The 19,555-nt window shown below is 44.8% G+C and overlaps 1 protein-coding gene across 1 annotated transcript in view; it reads right to left on the reverse strand.

The window, feature by feature from the left end:
- Positions 1 to 12,239: 12,239 nt before the first annotated feature.
- The window catches only part of grm8a (glutamate receptor, metabotropic 8a), a 165,998-nt gene continuing 158,682 nt past the window's right edge, over positions 12,240 to 19,555 (reverse strand). Inside the window, exons 9-10 of the mRNA XM_062517482.1 lie at positions 13,923 to 14,169; positions 12,240 to 12,521 (exon numbers count right to left, since the gene is read on the reverse strand). Coding sequence (XP_062373466.1) covers positions 12,472 to 12,521; positions 13,923 to 14,169 — 297 coding nt within the window. The 3' untranslated portion in view covers positions 12,240 to 12,471. The remainder of the gene's footprint in view (positions 12,522 to 13,922; positions 14,170 to 19,555) is intronic.

Raw genomic sequence — 19,555 nt, forward strand, 5'->3', positions numbered from 1 at the left:
ATTAATACCCCCCAACACACACACACACACACACACACACACACACACACACATACATACAGTATATATCTTCTGTATCTCAGCTGCTGGTGCAAGTCAACTGAACCTACTGTAGCACTACAGACACTCACTTAAGCCTTGTTTAACAATAGATTTGTTTGTGAAAAAAACATTTTGTGTTCAGCAACAGAATGACACTGTAAAATGTATGGATTACATTCCAAATATGTCAGCAGTGGATCAATGGTTCTGTTGTTGATTTGGGTTCTGTGTCCTGGATGGGTGGATAGCTGGGCCTGCTCTTCGGTCCGCTGGATGTTTAAATCCTCGAGCCTGTTACAGTGGGGCCCGTCTCCCACCTATAAAACACGGAAGGCCTGTGGAGTGGTGATAATGCCAGCCAGGGCAGTAATGGAACCTTCGAGTGGGCTTTAAAACCGCTGATTTAGTGATGATAGTCCTGGTCATCTCACAAGATCCGTGCATTTTCAAATGGCACAGTCAATCTCCTTTGTGTGGCCCCTATCAAACGTCAGCTTTTCAAGTACCAAAAGCTACACACACACACACACACACACACACACACACACACACACACACACTATATGCTTTTCCTGAATTTGCTTTATTTTTTAAAATTCCTTACAGTGTCTTCATTTCTGTTGGAAACAAATCTTTTTGACCTTCTGTATTTTCTATACTGTATTTACCTAACTGTTTTAAACGGTTTTCCTTAAAACCGGATCATTTTAGGACTGTTTTACTGTAATACACTGCCTTTTTTACACGTTACATGGATTAAATGGATTTTGTAACGTACTCTAAATAAAGTGAAGAAGGCTAGTTTAGACTTATGGCAGGATGCATGGCATTTACATTACTTACTTGTACAGGTATGGAGAGCAGTGACCAAACCAGAGCACATGGAGAGGGTAAACTAAGGAGCACATGGAGCAGGACACAGGAAACAAAGCAAACAGGAAGGACGACACACTACAAACTAAGAGGGGAAAAAAACCCAAACCCAAACCCCAAACTGTAATGTACAGTATACCCACATGCAGTGGAAAGAGTATCCAGATCTTTAATACAGTGCATGCTTGAACTGGTGCTGATTATTGCTATACTGATTTGTAATCCATTCTCCTGAAATGTTTAATAATTGCTTCATTGCTTCAATTCTGACACAGAAACTAATTCTAAAGTAAGGTACAGTACACTCACAGACGCATACATTCATAGAGTACACACAGACACACAAACACACAAGTCTTCTTTCTTTGACTTTTATTCCATCAAGCCAACCGTGATACTCATTCAGGTGTGCACAAAAGACAGTTGGAGAGTACCTCAACTATTCAGCTGCATCATTAACCTTTTATGCTACTTCCTACTGTTAGTTTTCAAGGTGAACAAAGGCCTTTTGGCAAACATCTCACCAAATGACATTCATTAGTTATCACTGTTGTGATGTACTCAACATCTTTCTTAGAAAAATATCTTTGAAGCACATTTACAGTATTTTGGACAAAAGTGTCTGCTAAATTCCATAAACATAAACATACTGTAAAAGGATGTCATGCAAAAGATTACTGATGTAAAGAATGCAGTGTAATTGTTAGGTTTGTGCAGAATACTTGTCATATTATTTCAGAACATGCTGATTGGTTGCAAGAATTATTGATACTATTTACATGTTCCATCTTTCTGTTTTAACACTAATTGTAAATACCACACATACTGTACCCCCTCTATCACATCCTGGACTGTATGCTCAACAGGTCCCTTCTGATCCACTATCATTAGTTGATGACAAAAAAGATTTCAAAAACCAACAAATTGTTTTGTTTGTTTTACTGCTTGAATATATTTTCATAAACAAGAATATGTACCCAATTAATATGCATGATCTGTCATGCACTCCCAAGCAGTTTTCAGATTACATGACATATTTATATAACACATAATTGCAAAAATGTTCTCTCTGTTAGCCTTTTAAGATGACATCAGATTAGTAAACAGATTGTGCCTTTGGAACATTGAATGAATGGCTGCTGATAATTGGCAACTCATGTGGCCAATCCAAAATGACATCAAAGTTCACCTGGCCAAACCCCTTCTCTCCCCCTCCGCCCCCTCGTGCCTTTTCAATCAGAGTGATGCTCTGCCGTTTGAATCAGTGCTGTCACATCACCGGCCGCAGAGAATGCCGATTTGTCTTCTTGCTGAGGAAGCCTGCCGCTGATGGAACACCCCCCCCCCCCCCCCCCCCCCACACACACACACACACACACACACAGACACAAAAACACCCCCTTTCATCTAACCATTTGTGAAATATTCATCTCGCTTTATGTGCTCCATTTTATTTCTGGTCGGCGAGGCGAGGCGAGGGGAGGGGAGGGGAGGGGAGGGGAGGGGAGGTAGGGGCTGCCATGAGCGATGCTCACACGGTAAAAGAGAAGGCCCCGGTGCTCTCCAGAGGACACCATTAGGGTTGCGCTGCTGTTCTTTTTTTTTTCTTTTTTTTTTAGACTGGCACAGGATGGGGATTCCACTCCACAGGTGGAGGTTAATAATGGTGATGGGGAAGTGGGGCATGTATGGGGGTGGAGGGGGGGGGGGGGTGGTGGTGTGGGGGTCAGGGGGGTAGGGAGGGGGTGAAGTCAGCTTTTCTTTACCAGGCCATTGATTTGAATATGTCCCCTCAGCACAGCATGTTCTCATATAAACACACAGGCTGGTGTTCAGACAGTCCCCAGTGATATTGAAAGAAAACACACTCTTTTTCTGTCTATCTCTCTCTTTCTCACTCACTCATGCACACACACACACACACACACACACACACACACACACACACACACACACACACACACACGTACTGTACAAAAACATATGATGTACACATACAATTTACATGAATTTAATTTAATTTATTACGATGTGAACCTGTATTATGACAAGCCTAGAGCACTTTGCTGAGAGTGAGCTCAGTTCATTTTAATCAGAGCAGGGAGGCAAAGAATGAAGATCAGGGAGGCAAAGAATGAAAGAGTGCCAGGAAAAAGCAGTATCATCACTGAGGGTGAGTAACAATTCAGAGCTCAGAGGCTGTGAGAATTAGTCTTGTGTCTGTCTCAAAGGCACAGGATGCCAGTCATATTTGGAGTTTTTTTTAGTATGGGTGGAAATGGTTTCACCGTCGTTGCCACTGTGGACGTTTGATTGGGTATTTGGCTGTTTTCAGCATTTGCATTTGAACTTTTTGCATGTGAATAGCTTTCCGCAAATTCGGTCCTTGCCTGTAAGGATAAGGACGTTTCAGCATTACACAAATGTGTGGTACCCCAGCATGCCAGCTACTTTGTGTTACCTGGAAACATTCTAGTGTTATTGTTCCAGCTAAAACACACACACACACACACACACACACACACACACACACACACTTGCGCACATACTGTACACACACACAAGCGAGTGAGAGAGCATTGCTCACAAACAAGGTTGAGGAGGTGTTGGCAGTGTCAGAGGCAGTCCATTCATTAGGTGGTGTATCTGAAGTCTGGGAGCAGTGACAGGGGAAGTGTTGTTGTAGCAAGAAATAATTTATGAACACCTGAAACGTTCCTTTGCTGCAGCAACAAAGTAGAGGCTGTAAAAGGATACAAGGTAGCAATAATGTATAAAAGCACTGGTATGCTCATTGTAACGCTCATAAATGCTGCTGGGAATGGCATCGTGAAAGCCATTAAACAAAACAGCACAATAGCGTCTGATTTTATGTGTCATAGCAACACAAGAAAAAAACTGTTTTATATGATATGCAAGAACTGACTGCAGAGGAGAATGTTTTAAAGCTAAACTCTCTGCTTCACATGAATCATATAACTGTAGAGATTCCGTTTTTTTTTTTTTTTTAACAAACCTTTCCGCTTTTGACCCTGGCTAACTGAAGATAAAAGTGATCAGTAAACGGGCATTACAGACTCAGAATGGTGCTGCAGTGGTCTGAAACTGTCATGACTCATGCAGAAAGCATTAAAACAAATGTGACAGTTGTCAGGCCCGTCACGTCATCTCAGGCTAAAACATTAAGCTAGTTGTCACCTGAAGGCAAAAATGTTCCCTCAATAGGGGACTGAATTGCCATTAATTTTCAGATGCATTTGCAGACATAAAATGCCAAGAGTTCAATTTCATTTTGGCGTTCAAGTTCAAAGGCGAAAAAAGATGGGTTTTTTTGTCCTACGTTTTATTTTTCACACAGAAAAGCCCTCTGGCCAATCATGTTGCTAAAGCTATGACCAAGTTTCTTCCACTTGATGCTTTTTTGGAGACAGAGATAACATTTTCCTCTCCAACTTCATCCCAAGGCCAGGCAGAACTAGCATGACAACTGATGGCTGTTCCTCAACAAGAATTAAAGCTCTTCCTCTCACTCAGTCAGTGGATGATTGATTTGGCACCAACAGGCCAGATCTGCCTCCCATTTCCCAAACAGACTGCTCCATTCTGCGACTTGACCTCTATGTCCAGGGCTCGCTGACTGACATGTGATATCAACCTGGACAGCCATTTCAGCATCTCTCATGCTCTGGAGGAAAGAAGTCCCTAAACCGAAAAAAAGAAATGCTCTCATGCCACAGAAGAAGATGTACCAAAAAGTAACGGGTGAATAGGTCTAATTACCTAACGACATAATTCAATTTCGATCTCCATCTGGTTTGAGCCATTTGTACCTGGGGGCAGATTGCTTTTCACCGCTTTCGTGACACCAAGGACCAAAAGCGCTTTCCTCATTAAAAGTCCATCCTGGAGTGAGCAAGTGACACTCAGACCTTGGCATTTCCCAGGCTGCGCCAGTGGATGCCTTAGACAGGACCGACGGCTAACGTTAGCGCTAAGTGAAGTGCTGTCTGCCACTTTGAAAATGGCTCTCGAAAAAGAGAGCTGTCCCCCCGATTTGCACCATTAGATGAAATGTCTTGCCATTGCTAGGAAGATTTTAGACATATAAAAGCGTCTACACACAGTACAGTACAATTCTGCCTTACCCTCTTTTCCATAACCAAGAATCATTAAAATAATGATAGCAGGCTTTTGAAGCATCATATCCCATAGCTGATACATTTGCCTGATGGCAGCCATGCTTCAAGTCAGATGGTTCTTAAAAAACTTTTTTTTTTTTTTCATTTTCTTTCCTGCTCTACGAATCTAACTCCAGATATCATACACATAGGCATAGCCTTCATGGTTTGTTCAACATAATATGAAATGTACTCGGGCTTGAGGTAAATAACCTGCTATAATATGTACATTTCACCTTAATCCTGAATCAACATATTACGTTTACATAAGATTCATCGGTCTCTCACCAGCCCTGAAATAGTTTTGCAGCCATGGACACATTCTTGGTTTCTGTAGTGGAGCTTTTAGGTTTTTCCATTAATATTCTGTGGCGAGTGGTCGGTGTGATGCAGGGTCATATTGAAATGCTCCTGGATGATCATGTTGGCTTTAGACTCTAAGCCAAGGTGAAGGTCATGTGCATTGTGTGTCAGCTGACTCGTTTAGGTGGCAACTCTCATAGGGCCCTTCACATTCGTCTTTTTATCTATCCTCCCTTCCTTCCTCGGTCCTCGTTCCCACTGATCTAGATAAAGAATGATGGGGCGGCAACAATAGTCTATCCAGTGTTCTTTATAGATCAGTGAGAACAAGCCGGAGGACCGAGGAAGGAAGGAAGGGAGGATAAATAAAAAACAAATGAGAAGGGCCCATGGATATTGAAAAGGTATTTGCCGCATTGGGCTCATAAATAGCGCCGCCATATTGGTGAGGGCAACAATCACTGGAGGCCAATGGAGAAACAGGTGTCTCTGATTACCAGCAAGTGTCTCCCATAGACAGTAGGGTGTTTGCCCCCAACAATATGGCCGCCGCATTTACTTATGCCACCTAATAGAACTTGGTGGACATGCGGTATCTAGCTTTGTAGTATCTACAGTATGGCGGCTCTCCCCACCGCGATGACCTGCATTGCAGGGAAGGACATTACAGTTTTGTGCAGAACTCGGCATGGCGATGACAGGGTTGACGTGTGCTTTCCCAATTGATCCTGAGAGACCCATTCCTCTCTCGCTCTCGAGTTCTTCGCTCTTTGGTCTCGGGCTTGAAAGACTCGCAATCCCACATGGCCACGGGAGGCGGATGGATTGGAATCGATATATGCCGCATATCGCCCGAAGGTCAAAAAATGAAGTTTCCATAGCAGTTGAAAGACTTTGGGGATTTCACATCTCAGAAATAAAACTATGATTTTGAGATATTTTACTCAGTCGTGGACTTGTTTTCCTCAAATAAACAAACTGAATAACATGTTTTTTTCTGTATTCATAGAGTCCCTGTTAATGAATGACTAATAATGCATGACCACTCCCAAAACAATCGATTGCCCTGTTCAGCATATCCTGTAATAACAACCACTTCACTTTCGTCTACTCCAGACAAAACATTTGGTTTCATTACCTCTGCACAAGTGACAACCACAGTCACCTCAGCTGCCAATTGGATTTACCCTAGTGCGTCGGCTTCTCCCAGAGCTGAGAGGAGAGGAGACCTCCTCTTGCCTCCATTATTAAAAGGCATAACAGTTCACAGCCTGAGATGGTCCAATGACAAATCACAGCTTCAACTCTGCTGTCAGGCTGTGGTGTTGGATTCAAATGACTGCAATTTTAAATGGGATTATACATCAATTTCACATGGTTATTAGGCTGCCATGACATTAAAATCACTGCAACTCAAGGCGGTGAATCTCATTACGGTCATGCCACTGACATGGCGTGTAGAAATTAATTTGTCTGGAATAGACGCCTTTGATGAAACACAATACACTCAACTTTTCAAATCTAATCACCATTTTTTTCCATCTCTCTGTCTCTCTCTCTCTGTGTGTGTGTGTGTGTGTGTGTGTGTGTTTCTGCTTCCTTGCTCTCTCCATTATGGACTGCTGTGAGGTGACAGAGCAGAGCGAAATTACAGTCCCTGCAAAAGATTTCTTCATTTCTTAAATGCCGCTTATAGCACAAGTGCGCTATCAGTCTTTTCTAGCTTTGAGGAAAAGCATACCTCATTTCAAACCAGTGCTTGTTTATATAGTGCACTTATAGAGCCTGTATGCATGCAACGTGAGAGAAAAATACACTTCCTTCTCATTGGACGCTTTCAAAGAAAAATTACGGGCAATACAAGTCTTTCTCTTTATCTTATTTCATACCTTTTTCCACTCGAGACTCAAAGAACATTGAGTGCTGCTCTGTCTCTCACTGTAGAGGAGGACAATGAAGCTGATCCCTCTATAAAGAAAGCCGCGTGTCATTCATGTCTTCCCCCTCCCTCCGAATGACATCCGGAAAGCTGTCATGTGTATAAACTTGGATTCAAAACACTTAACAGGCATATGAAAATGGAATAGGCTCCCGCTTTTTTTTCTCCAGCCAAACATAACACACAATCAGTGTCTCTCAGCTCGTTGCGAATGACAGGACCGTGTTGGAGTGTAGTAGAAGTAGTCTGTCTGCCGTACTGTATCTATTCAACCCCTTTTATCTATTTAAGTTTTGTCAGTAATATGCTACAAATCTCCTACCTGTTCTGTCATGGGGAGTAGTGTTGCTTTTTACCCCATTCAGAACGTCTGCCATGTTGCCAGCTCGGAAACTGACGGAGACTTACAGCACTCCACCTCCCCGGGATGTACGAACGCCTTCACTGGAGTCTGGATCTCAGCTACTTGTTGTTCCCCTCTCCAGTGCTGTCAAAACGTTGCCTTTCACTTGTCAGTGAATTTCATGCCCCCCGGCACGAGAGGCTGGCCTTAATGGGCTGCCGTTTGAGCTATCAACAGTAATGAATGGAATGTGGCATGTCTGGGAGGGATTTTTTAGATAGAAAGGCAAATAGAAGGCATTTTATGTGCTCTTTGTGTAAATTATATGTAATCAAAGCGAGTGTATGTAGTCAAATGTTTCTCATCAAAATGGCTGTCGTGTGAAAACAACAGCGAGCTCGATGGCAGTGCCAGTATAACAGGCAAACTTTTCTGCCTATTCAGTCAGACAAAGAATGTTAATATCCTTGTATACGCTCCACTCATCTCGTCTTGTCTCAAACAGGAAGCAGGAAGCAGCAGTCTGGATCGCGCTCCCCGCACACAAAAGTGCCGTTCTGCTGTTTACACGGCGTGCTATTCCCGCGCGGCCTTCGCCATAATTAGCGAGACGAAGCACGGCTGCCTCTTCCTCTCGAGGAGCTAGCTGCCATGGCGATGACTGACAGGTGTGCCATTTTTGACAGCGCCGGCGTCCCAGGTGTTGTGTTTTGCTAAACGCTTTGGAAGGCGCTCATATGTTCAGCGTCTCATTTGAAGTGGTAGGGGAGCGAGGGGGGTGGGGGGGCGTGTGAAAGTCAAAGAAGCATACTCCCACAAGCAACCAAGCACACACACACCCACACACATGCACACACACACACACACACACACACACACACACACACACACACACACACACATACCTCAAACGCATAAAACAGACACAGACATAACTCAATACATACACAGACATACATAAACACACACACACACACACACACACACACAAACATATAAAACACACACTCACACCTCAAACACATAAAACAGACACAGACATACATACACACACACACACAAACACACACACACAGATGCACACATACATACATAGAAACCCATAAAACACATTCACAAACACATAAAGCCGACACAGTTCTGAAATATAAAATTGTATTTCAGCAATACCTACCAAGAGTCATACAGTACACCCCCACGCTGGAGCCAACCAACAGTTTCACTATTCCTTACCTCTCGCCTTTGCTTCCAAGGTCAGCTGGACACTTTGCAAGCAGGCGGTTTACCTGTCTGTTTTTTTAATACTATTCCTCTGAGAATCGTGGACAGCAGAATTCAGCAGGTAAAGATGCGAGACACACACTGCACGGCTACATTTTTCCTCTCCAGCCTGGAAGCTTGGAGATTGAACCTGTTCCCATGCCGGTCCTCTGGGAATTCCTGCTGTAGGGGCCTATAAACAACTGTGTGCTTGAAGGGAATGAATTTTGCTCCGTGTCCAAATTGGTGTGGTGGAGAATAGTTAATATGAGCAAAAAAAAAAGCTTCCTCTCTGGTCTAAGGAGTGGCAGGACTATCTCATCGCCGAAAAAAAAAACAATCATAGATAACATCTCGCGCTCTCCCAGTTGGTATTTGCGTTCGTCTTTGACATTCTTTTTGATTCGCGCAGAAAAGAAAAAGCGTGACGAATCGTGACACAGAAGACGGTATTGTGTCAGTGCACGTCTAATGCATCAGAGCTCAGTCAAAGTGAAGTGTTCGGCACGGCGTGGCAGAGAAGAGCGCGGACACACTCTATTCACGCCGGCACTCACTAATACAAACATCAAGGGCAGCGCGCTAACGTCAGATCTGGTGTCATGGCAACCCCGACCTGTGTAATATTCCACTCTCTATTAAAATGAGTACCTGGATAAAGGATAATGTGTGTGTGTGTGTGTGTGTGTGTTAGAGAGAATGAGAGAGAAAGAGAGAGAGAGAGAGAGAGAGAGAGAGAGAGAGAGAAAGAGAGAGAGATGGGGACTAAGGGGCTAACTCCTTGCTACCTGAGATAGCAGGTAGTGATGGAATTCTGTCCCCCTCTTTCCTGAGTTAATTGAATTAGCTGTCTGGAGATAATGGGGATTAGCGCCACACTGTTCCTCGGAGGTGGCCTCGCCTCCTGGCTCCTGATGAATGGCATGGCGTGGCCCCGAGTCGTACTCTCCATATAATAAACCGACATTCTGCCTCGCCATTTCACGTCATTCATGTCTTATTATTGACCCGGGGTCCTTCTGATAACACCTTGATCGGCGCAGTTTTTTATCCCGCGGAGCTTCTGAGAGTTCTTTTTAAAGCCAATTACGGTGACTCAGCTGAGTATGAGCTGTCGTGGAGAAGGAGATGACATCTTCTAGACTAAACAACAAAAACAAAGCAGACTTTGGCATAAACATCAGTCAGAGCCTACGCTGAAATCAATCTGGGGGGGCGGGGGGGGGACTGATTCGGTGGAACTCATTACACAGTCAGGCCTGGCCACGTTACTCAGGGACATCGATCTGGACTCTCTGGTGACAAAACCCACCGAACCAACGCAGTCCACTTTCCTTCCAGCTCCTGTCGGACATCCGGACTTCAGTGCTTCCACCACACTTCCTGTAGTTCTTATCCTTTAATAATGACATTGACAAGTGAAGAGTTCAGATGCAAAAGCCTCTAAATGCCACCTCTGTCAAAAGTGTTGGAGAGTGAATGCTCTCCACACATACAGTAGTATACGTTAATCAAATCATTTTGCTTCAAAACACCATATCCATCACTGTTCTGAAATATCGATTTGTAGGCAAAAGCCTGTAGGAGCCAGATTTAAAAAGAAAAAAAAAATGCTCATTTATAAGAAAAGTGGTCAGGAGGATTTCGAGGGGTTTTCATCTGAACTCTTCAAATGCAGTAGTAATTCCTAGCTGAGATCTCCTCTGCACTGCAGCTTGTATGGTGTACTCTTTCCCTTTGAATAAAAGTGGCTGATAAATGAATGTAAATGAAAATAGCAGCTAGTCTGGAAGTGGTGGTTGGGTGTGGAGATGTGAAGTGGGGTCTCAGGGGACTACAGGAGCCTGATATCATCTCCACCATTGTGTGTGTGTGTGTGTGTGTGTGTGTGTGTGTGTGTGTGTGTGTGTGTGTGTGTGTGTGTGAGAGAGAGTGAGTGAGTGTGTGTGTGTGTGTGTGTGTGTGTGTGTGTGTGTGTACTGTAAGTGAGAGTGTGTGTCTTTTGTGAGAGACAAGGAGGGAGAGTATGAGTGATAGTCAGTGTGAGTGAGAGTCAGAGTGTGTGTGTGTGTGTGTGTGTGTGTGTGTATGTGTGTGTGTCTGCACGTGTGCATGAGCGAGAGTGTGTGTCTTTTGTGAGAGACAAGGAGGGAGAGTGTGAGTGAGAGTGTGAGTGTGTGTCGGAGGGGGACACATTTACCCTGACACATTTTGCATAGAGGATGGGACTGTGGAGCTGTATGTTTGAACACTGTAGTGTACACTGCAGTCTGCACTGCAAAAAAATCAATGGGAGAAATTCAATAAGAACCAAATGGAGAGAGAGGTGAGGAGGAGGGGGAGGTAGGGGGTGCGGTTGACTGAGTGTGTGTGGGGAGGTAAGATTCAATTTTGGCATAGGGTGCGGTGGAGCTAATGATTTCGTTCGGACAGCAAAGGAAAGTACCATTCAAAAAGTGTGCTGCAATAACTAAGTATGAGAAGAAGAAGAATATTGATCTCCATAAACCATGTTGCGGGCAGATTACCTTTGGGGCTTTCAAAGACACATCGAACACCGCTAAACATTTGCAAAACATTCCTTTATTATAAATAAATCATTTGTATAAAAACTGGCATGCTTCAACCATAGCATTTACAGAGTCACAACCCAGGGCTACAATCCAGTTAGCCATATACAATAGACATCTCATCCCATTATGCAGATCGAACAACGTGGAACAAGAATGAAAAATCTTCACAACCACAAAAAATACTTACAAGTAGAATAACAACAAACATGATCAACTCTGATATTTTTCATATCTGATATTTTTTGCACAATTTTTAAAATTCATTTAAACTTCTTTTTAAACGTCTTTTCCCACATTTCTCTGTTTGTACTGTATAACGTTTTACACTGGTTGTTTGTTTCTTTTCTTTTTAATTTTTTTTTTTAAATGTATCTTTGTTTGTTTGTCCATTTGTAATTGTGTGTATAAGTGTGTGTGTGTGTGTGTGTGTGTGTGTGTGTGTGTGTGTGTGTGTGTGTGTCTGTGTGTGTGTGTGTGGTGTGGTGTGGTGTGATTGCGAGCCCATTTCTCAGTCTCACGTTTTCTTTGATTTTGTTCTCTCTTTTTTTTGTCAAACGGTGAGTCTTTTCATGATTCTCTTTTTGTTTATTCATTTATTTCTTTCTGTATTGTTATTTTTATTTATTTTTTTCTTGCATGGCAGGACGTGTAGCTCCATGAGAGAGCGGCAGCCTCTGGTGTGAGACTCTCCATGCCCAACAACACTCCCCCCCCCCTCCCCTCCTCCATCCCGTCCCCCACCACTGGGGCTGGAGATTCAATGCTGGGGAGAGATGTTAGAAAAAAAAGTCTCATGCTTGCTCATTCGCTCGCTTACAGAAAGCTCTCCTCCTCTTCCTCTTCCTCCTCCTCCTCGCGACGAAAAAAAAGCAGGACGGTTCCTCATGTGGGGGAGGGGGGGTGTCCTCGGTGGAGGGGTGGGTGTGTGGGGGGGGGTCCCTCCGTGGTTGTGTCCCCCACTCAGATGGCATGATTGCTATAGCTGACGTACGTCGTCTTGGTGGAGGAAGCTGCCAGGAGTAGGAAAGACGTTAGAGAAGGAGGGATCGTCTTTGACTCAGAACGTATACCTGTATACCTGTGCTTTTAGTAGTTTCTATACGTATGTATTTTTTTGGTGAAAAGGGAGAAAGGAAGAGAGGGAGGGGGGTTTTGTTTCTGTCAAGCCACATGACTTCACATGTCCCCTTTCATTAAAAAAAAAAAACAAAAAACAAAAAAAACAAACACCCGCTCATGACCACTCTCTTGGTATTTCTCATAAACATGTCAGCTCGATCTCAGCAGTTCCAGGTTCTATGCTGGCTGAGGCTTTTCTTTTGTCTTTATCTATCATAAAAAAAGAAAAATTCTCATTGGGTAGCTTTCGGTGTGTAAATGCAATATGACAGAAGAACGAAAAAAAAATGTAATCCACATCTGAAAAAAAAACTTTGTTATTCTTTTTTTCTTTGTTTTGTTGTGTAAAAATCTAAACCCCCCCGTACTTGTGCTCCTTCCGTCTGCACTCTAACGAGTAAATAAATGAAGATTGACCTCGCCGTTGCTCGGAAGCCAAAGTGCTGACAGCCAGACAGTAAGCGAGTAAAAAGAAAAGGCGCTTTCATGTCTGACAGGGGAACGCAGCACCTGCAGCACAGAACAAAGTGATTGGCTTAATTACTTCAAAGACTCCCCATTCGCCTCAAACAGCGTCAGATCACCTCGGAATGATTAAACACTGTCAAACACGGTCGATAATCCTCAACATGGCGGTGGTAGGGGTGAAGGGTGGCGGGGTGGGGTGGGGCAGAGCAGTTCAAAACAAGACAAGTGGTAGAGGTTGAAGGGGAGGGGTGGCAAGGTTGGGGAGTAAGGGGGAGTGGGGGTGTGTGGGGGGGTTGTAATTGTGGCAAAGAAGTGCAGTAGTTCGCTCTCTTTCTTAAGTGCAACAGTACAGTTAAGTGCTGTAAACTATTCGGATACGAATACAAATAAACATGCATACGAACACACAGGCAGTACAGACGAAGCAGTACGACATCTCCATGGCAACTGATATGGAAACATCAGTTTAAAGAGTGGTGCAGTATCCGGATGTTTCCATATTCACAGGGGGGAAAAAAACAACGACAACAACCAAAAAAAAAAACAAAGAAGAGAGTAGATCTGGTGGAGGAAGTGTGTGTGTGTGTGTGTGTGTGTGTGTGTGTATGTGTGTAGGTGTATGTGTGTGTGTCTCTGTGTGTGTAAAGGGATGAATAGGCAAGGTGGCTGCAGAAGAGAAAGGGAGGGCGGTTGATTCCAAAGTGGATACAGTGAAAAAAACACTTTGCCTTTATTCCTCCCTCCTTCTCTCTCTCTCTCCCTCTCTCTTTCGTTTTTTTTTTTTTTTTTTCCTTTTCTGTTTCAAGTGAGCAGCGAGTACTCACTGTTGGTCTCCATGCTCTCGCAAAGCTCCGTCTTGACCTCTCCGTTGGGCCGGTCGCCGGCCTTCTGGCTCAGCTTCCCGGACATGGTGGCGGCGGTGACGATGGCCTTGAAGCTGCGCTTGCGCTTGGGCACGTTCTGCTCCGGGTGGAAGATGATGATGTACACCTTGGGCATGTAGAGCATCCCCAGCGACACCGAGGCGCTCAGGCTCATGGAGATGGTCAACGTGGCCGTCTGGATGTACATCTGAAGAAGGGGGGGGGGGCAGGAGAGGAGGATAGAGAGAGAGAGAGAGAGAGAGAGAGAGAGAGAATGTATTTATTTTATGAATTGCACTGATGCTATGGTACTGCTTTCTGTTCTGTCTGACTGCTTTGCAAATCTGACTACCCCTTGTCATGCCGATGAAACACTTTGAATCTGAATCTGAGAGAGAGAGAGAGAGAGAGAGAGAGAGAGAGAGAGAGAGAGAGAGAGAGAGAGAGAGAGAGAGAGAGAGAGAGAGATGAGGAGGGGAGATAGATAAAGGAGGGGGAGGAGAGAGGGGGAGGGAGAGAAGAGGATGAAGAAAGAGAGATATGAAAAGAGAGAGGGGTAAAGATAAAGAGAGAGAGAGATAGTTGGATAGGGGAGGTGGAGAGAGAAGGGGACAGAGAGAAGAGGATGAAAAGAGAGAGAGAGTTTTCAGAGAGATGAAGGGAGAAAGGGGGGTAAAGAGAGAGAGATGAATAGGTGGGGTGGAGAGAGAGGAGGGTGAGAGAGAGGTGGAGAGAGAAAGGGGGGTAAAGAGAGAGAGAGAGAGATGGTGAGGGTGAGAGGGGTGGAGAGAGAGAAGAGGATGAAGAGAGAGAGCAAGAGAGAGATGGATAAGGGAGGGTAAAGAAAGAGGGGGAGAGGGGGGTGACAATAGATAGAGAGAGAGTGATGGAGAGAGAGGGGGTGATGGAGAGAGAGGGGTGAGAGAGTGACGGGGTAGGTACAGACAGATGGACAGGGGTGATAGAGAGAGATAGGAGGAGAGGAAAAGAGATGGAGGGGGAGAGATAGAGGCAGAGAGAGAATGACAAGAGTGACAAGGCAGAGATAGACACATATAGAGAGAGTGATAGAGAAAGATATGGTGAGAGAAAGTGACAAAGCAGAGAACCAGAGGGTGAGAGTAATAGATAAATAGATATTGAAAAAATGGAGAGATCGAGAAGACAGAGATGGAGAGAGAGAACAGCAGTAGTGAGAAAGAGAGAGAGAGGGGGGGGGGGCGAAAGAGATTAGGAACATGCACCAGTGATGAGGTCACCAGAGAGTGTGTGTGTGTGTGTGTGTGTGTGCATGTGTGCGTGTGTGCATGTGTGTATGTGTCCATGTGTATCTGTGAGTGTGTGTGTGTGTGTGTGTGTTAAAAGGACAAAACACCTCCGCACAGTGTTTGAGCTTGTCTCCAGCTGCTCACGAGCCCTACTGGGCAGATGGTGGAGTTTTGCCCGTGATGTGATCTCCACCTGTTTAGGTTCGCCCAAACCGCTTGATACGCTCCATAAGCGCTGTATACGGCTCAACAGGGCATCCCAATCCCCTGTGTACGCCACTGGGAATCATGCTCAGACTCTAAACAGTCAAAACTCATCTCTCTCTCTCTCCCTCTCTCTCTCTCTCTGTTATTTTTCTCTCTCTGTATTCTTTCTCTCTTCTTTCTGTATTCTCTCTCTCCATCTCTCTCTTTTTCTCTCTGTGACCTCTCTTTCTGTCTCCCTCTCTTTCTCTCTCTTTATCTCTGTATTCAGTCTCTTCTCTTTCTATTCTCTCTCTTTTCTCTTCTCTGTAATCTCACTTTCTGTCTCTCTCTCTCTCTCTCTCTCTCTCTCTCTCTCTCTCTCTTTTCTTCTCTCTGTATTCTCCCCCCTCTCTCTCTCTATTTTCTCTTCTCTCTGTAATCTCTCTTTCTGCCTCTCTCTCTCTGGGGGAAGCTGGCAGAGTGATTCACCTAAAGGAAGCCACCGACAGCTTTTCTCAAGACCTCATTACACACGGGCCTTATCAACACACCTGTCAGAAAGTACAGTGACAACCTGATGTACCGAAACGCTGCGCAGCCAATTCTGTCCAGACACACACACACACGCTTTCACACACGAGCGCACACACACGCAAGCACACACACACACACGAATGCACGGAAACGCACACAAACACTCCTTCATACAAACAGACAGACACACACACACAGAGACGCATATGCACACACACACCCACACACACACACACACACACACACACACACACACACACACACACACACACACACACACAGAGTGAGAAGGTGAAATCCTCCAGGGGTGGCCACTCATCTGTATCCGTGTCTACAGCGGGAGGTAAAATTAGAGCGAATGCTTCCTAGCAGATGGCCAGTCACGCCTCAGCCAAAAACACAGGCTTGGCTAAGGTAGGCCACACACACACAACACACACACACACACACACACACACACACACACACACACACACACACACACACACACACACACACACACACACACACACACACACACGGAAGCTCCAGCCAATGGAAAAAAAACACAAATACACACACACACACACACACATACAGTACATGTATGTGTGGTAAGGGGATCATAGTGATGTATGGTTCAATGCCAACTACAGGTCAGGGGCAATGTGGGCCAGGGTGCAACCGTAAGGAGAAAAAAGCCCATCATGGAACATTACAGTAGGTTCCAGAGAACCCTGATCATCAGTGACAATGATAGTCAGCAAGTGTGTGTGTGTGTGTGTGTGTGTAGCCACATGTGTGTGTCTGTGAATGCAAGGACACATGCATGAATACATATGGGGTTTTTGCAGCAGCAGCAGCCTAGTCTATTGTGTGTGTGTGTGTGTGTGTGTGTGTGTGTGTGTGTGTGTGTGTGTGTGTGTGTGTGTGTGTGTGTGTGTGTGTGTGTGTGTGTGTGCAAAGCTACATGTGTGTGTTTGTGAATGCAAGGGCACATGAATTGTGTGGGCATGTATGTGTATATCGGAGCATGAGCTGATTCTATGTCCATGCATGTGTAAATGTGTATATCTTATAAATGTGTTTGTCAGTGGGTATGTGGTCATTGAGTTGATGTACTGTACGTGTGTGTGTATGGACATGTTTATATGAGGAAAACATATATACTGTATGGCTAAGTGTGTCTGAGAGCGAAAACCATGCCCTTGAAGTGTGTGTTTGGAAGTGAATGTATGTGAGACTATGGGCTTCTGTTGAGTGGATGGCTATGTATTTACGCCATGGCGTATGGGTTTATGGGTTAGTCATGGCTGCATGTGCCTATTATGCATGTTTATTCCACTGCTCGGTTGAGTTCCCCATTGTCCTGCGTTCTAGAAGGGGGTGCATTAACTTTAGATATACGCACGGCTATGAAGTAGTTCCATTGTTTTTGACCTTATAGCACTTGAATATTAATGCGCCACGTTCTATGGAACGGTTAGAGATAATTACCGTTAATTTGAAACATTGTTTCAGCTAGAAAAGAAACATTGTTACAGGATGTCTGACCTACCAGAAATAACATTTAATGTATACGGAAAATACGGCGATTTCGCCAACTGGGCCAAGGCAGAGCTGTGGGGAGACGAGGAGCCCCAAGAAAGCCGAAATAAAATAAGATGACAACAAAGAGGAAAAGTTGGCCTACCACAACACCGAAGGACAACAAGAGGCACAAGCTCATGAGCGCCGATGACTTGGACATACTTGAAAGCCAGAAACACGAACAAAACACCAAGAAATCCACTGCTTGGGCAGTAAGTGTATTCAGTGGCTGGCTTAACGAAAAAAATGTTACATTGGATGAAGTTGATCTGGACGAAGAATCCCTAAACATGCATATTCGGATGTTTTATGCAACTGTCAGAACAACCGAAGGCAACGAATATTCAGTGCCTAGCCTTATGTCCTTAAGAGCAGGTCTCAATCGCCACTTTACGAGATTTAACATAATAATGAACCCGGCATTTAAAACAGCCAATGATGTTTTTAAAGCGGTTGTTAAGACCTACCGCAAGGCCGGGAAAGATGTCAGTGAACACCATCCCTCCATCTCTAAGACTGATTTGCAGGCCATTCGCACCTCCTTGTACCTGTCGCCCAGCACTGCAGCTGGGCTTGTCAGAAAGGTGTGGTTCGACATCCAGTTAAATCTGGCCCGCAGGGGAAGAGAGGGGAATCGTGAGCTTCACCAGCATTCATTCCTCGTAAAGAAAGACGATGATGGGGTGGAATATGTGTGCCTCGCATACAACGCAGACACGAAAAACACAAGAAGGCGAGTGACCCGACCAACCAGCTTTACAGAGGCTTCATGTTTGCGCAGGCTGGCGATCCGCTTTGCCCAGTTGCGAGCTTCAAGAAGTACACATCAAAATGCCCACCTGGCGCAAAAGCTTTTTATCTGCACCCACTGCGTTCATCGCAGGCAATATTAGACAGACAGGACTACTGGTACTCCAAAGAGCCGATGGGTGTCAACTTCCTAGGGAAAATGCTCCCGCGCATCAGTGAGGCTGTTGGACTCTCCAAGCGGTTCACCAATCATTCATTGCGAGCTACCGCCGTGCAGATGTTGTCCGAGGCAGGACTGGAGAGCCGGCAAATCATGTCAGTGACTGGACACAGGTGCGAGACTAGTCTCAACAGCTACTGGGCACCGACTACAGTGGACAGAAAACGCTGGAGTGGGATCCTGTCCGGGAAGAACGCAACATCTGCGGCAACGGCAACACCACCTGTGGCAGCTCAACCGCAAAAGGAACAAATGGATCTGCCTTTCTCCATGTCCAATTTCACTATAAATGGGAACGTACAGTTCAATCTAACAAAATAAAAATGAATAGGCTAAGGCCTTTTTTTTAAACTCCATGCCTTGCCCTTGACTGTTTTCTATGTAGGCCTAGCCTAGACCCGTTAAAATAGTTCTTTTGGAGTAGCAGTGGTAATGAAATGAAATAATATGATAAATATAATCATAATAAATAGCCTAAAATGTAGAAGTTATTTCTGTAGTAGGCTATATTTAAAATGTGGCAACAGTGGAATAAGCGGGATAATGGACTAATGTGCATCTGTGTATGTGTGTGTGTGTGTGCGTGTGTGTGTGTGTGTGTGTGCTAATGTGCATCTGTGTTGTGTGTGTGTGTGTGTGTGTGTGTGTGTGTGTTTGTGTGTGTGCGTGTGTGCTCATGTGCATCTGTGTGTGCGTATGTACATGTGTGACTGTTATGTTGATCTTTAGTGTGTGTGTGTGTGTGTGTGTGTGTGTGTGTGTGTGCACATGTGCGCTAATGTGCATCTGTGTATGTGACTGTGGGCATGTGCCGTACGTGTGTGTGTGCGTGGGCGTAGGCTTGGGCGGCCGGGGTGAAATGATGACAGTGGCTTTTAGGCCAGTGTGAAATCCGAGGGTATTAATGCTCGCTGACATTTACAGGCCTGCGCTCGGCGGTCAGGCAGCAGTAACAGGGGACCAGGGAGAGAATGACGGAGAGCGAGAAAGAGAGAGAGAGAACGGGAGAATGAGAGAAAGGGAAAGACACAGGGGGGAGAAAGAGAGAGAAAAAACGAGGTAGAGCA

This window comes from Sardina pilchardus, chromosome 17 (genome assembly GCF_963854185.1).
Source record: "Sardina pilchardus chromosome 17, fSarPil1.1, whole genome shotgun sequence".
Classification (NCBI taxonomy): Eukaryota; Metazoa; Chordata; class Actinopteri; order Clupeiformes; family Clupeidae; genus Sardina; species Sardina pilchardus.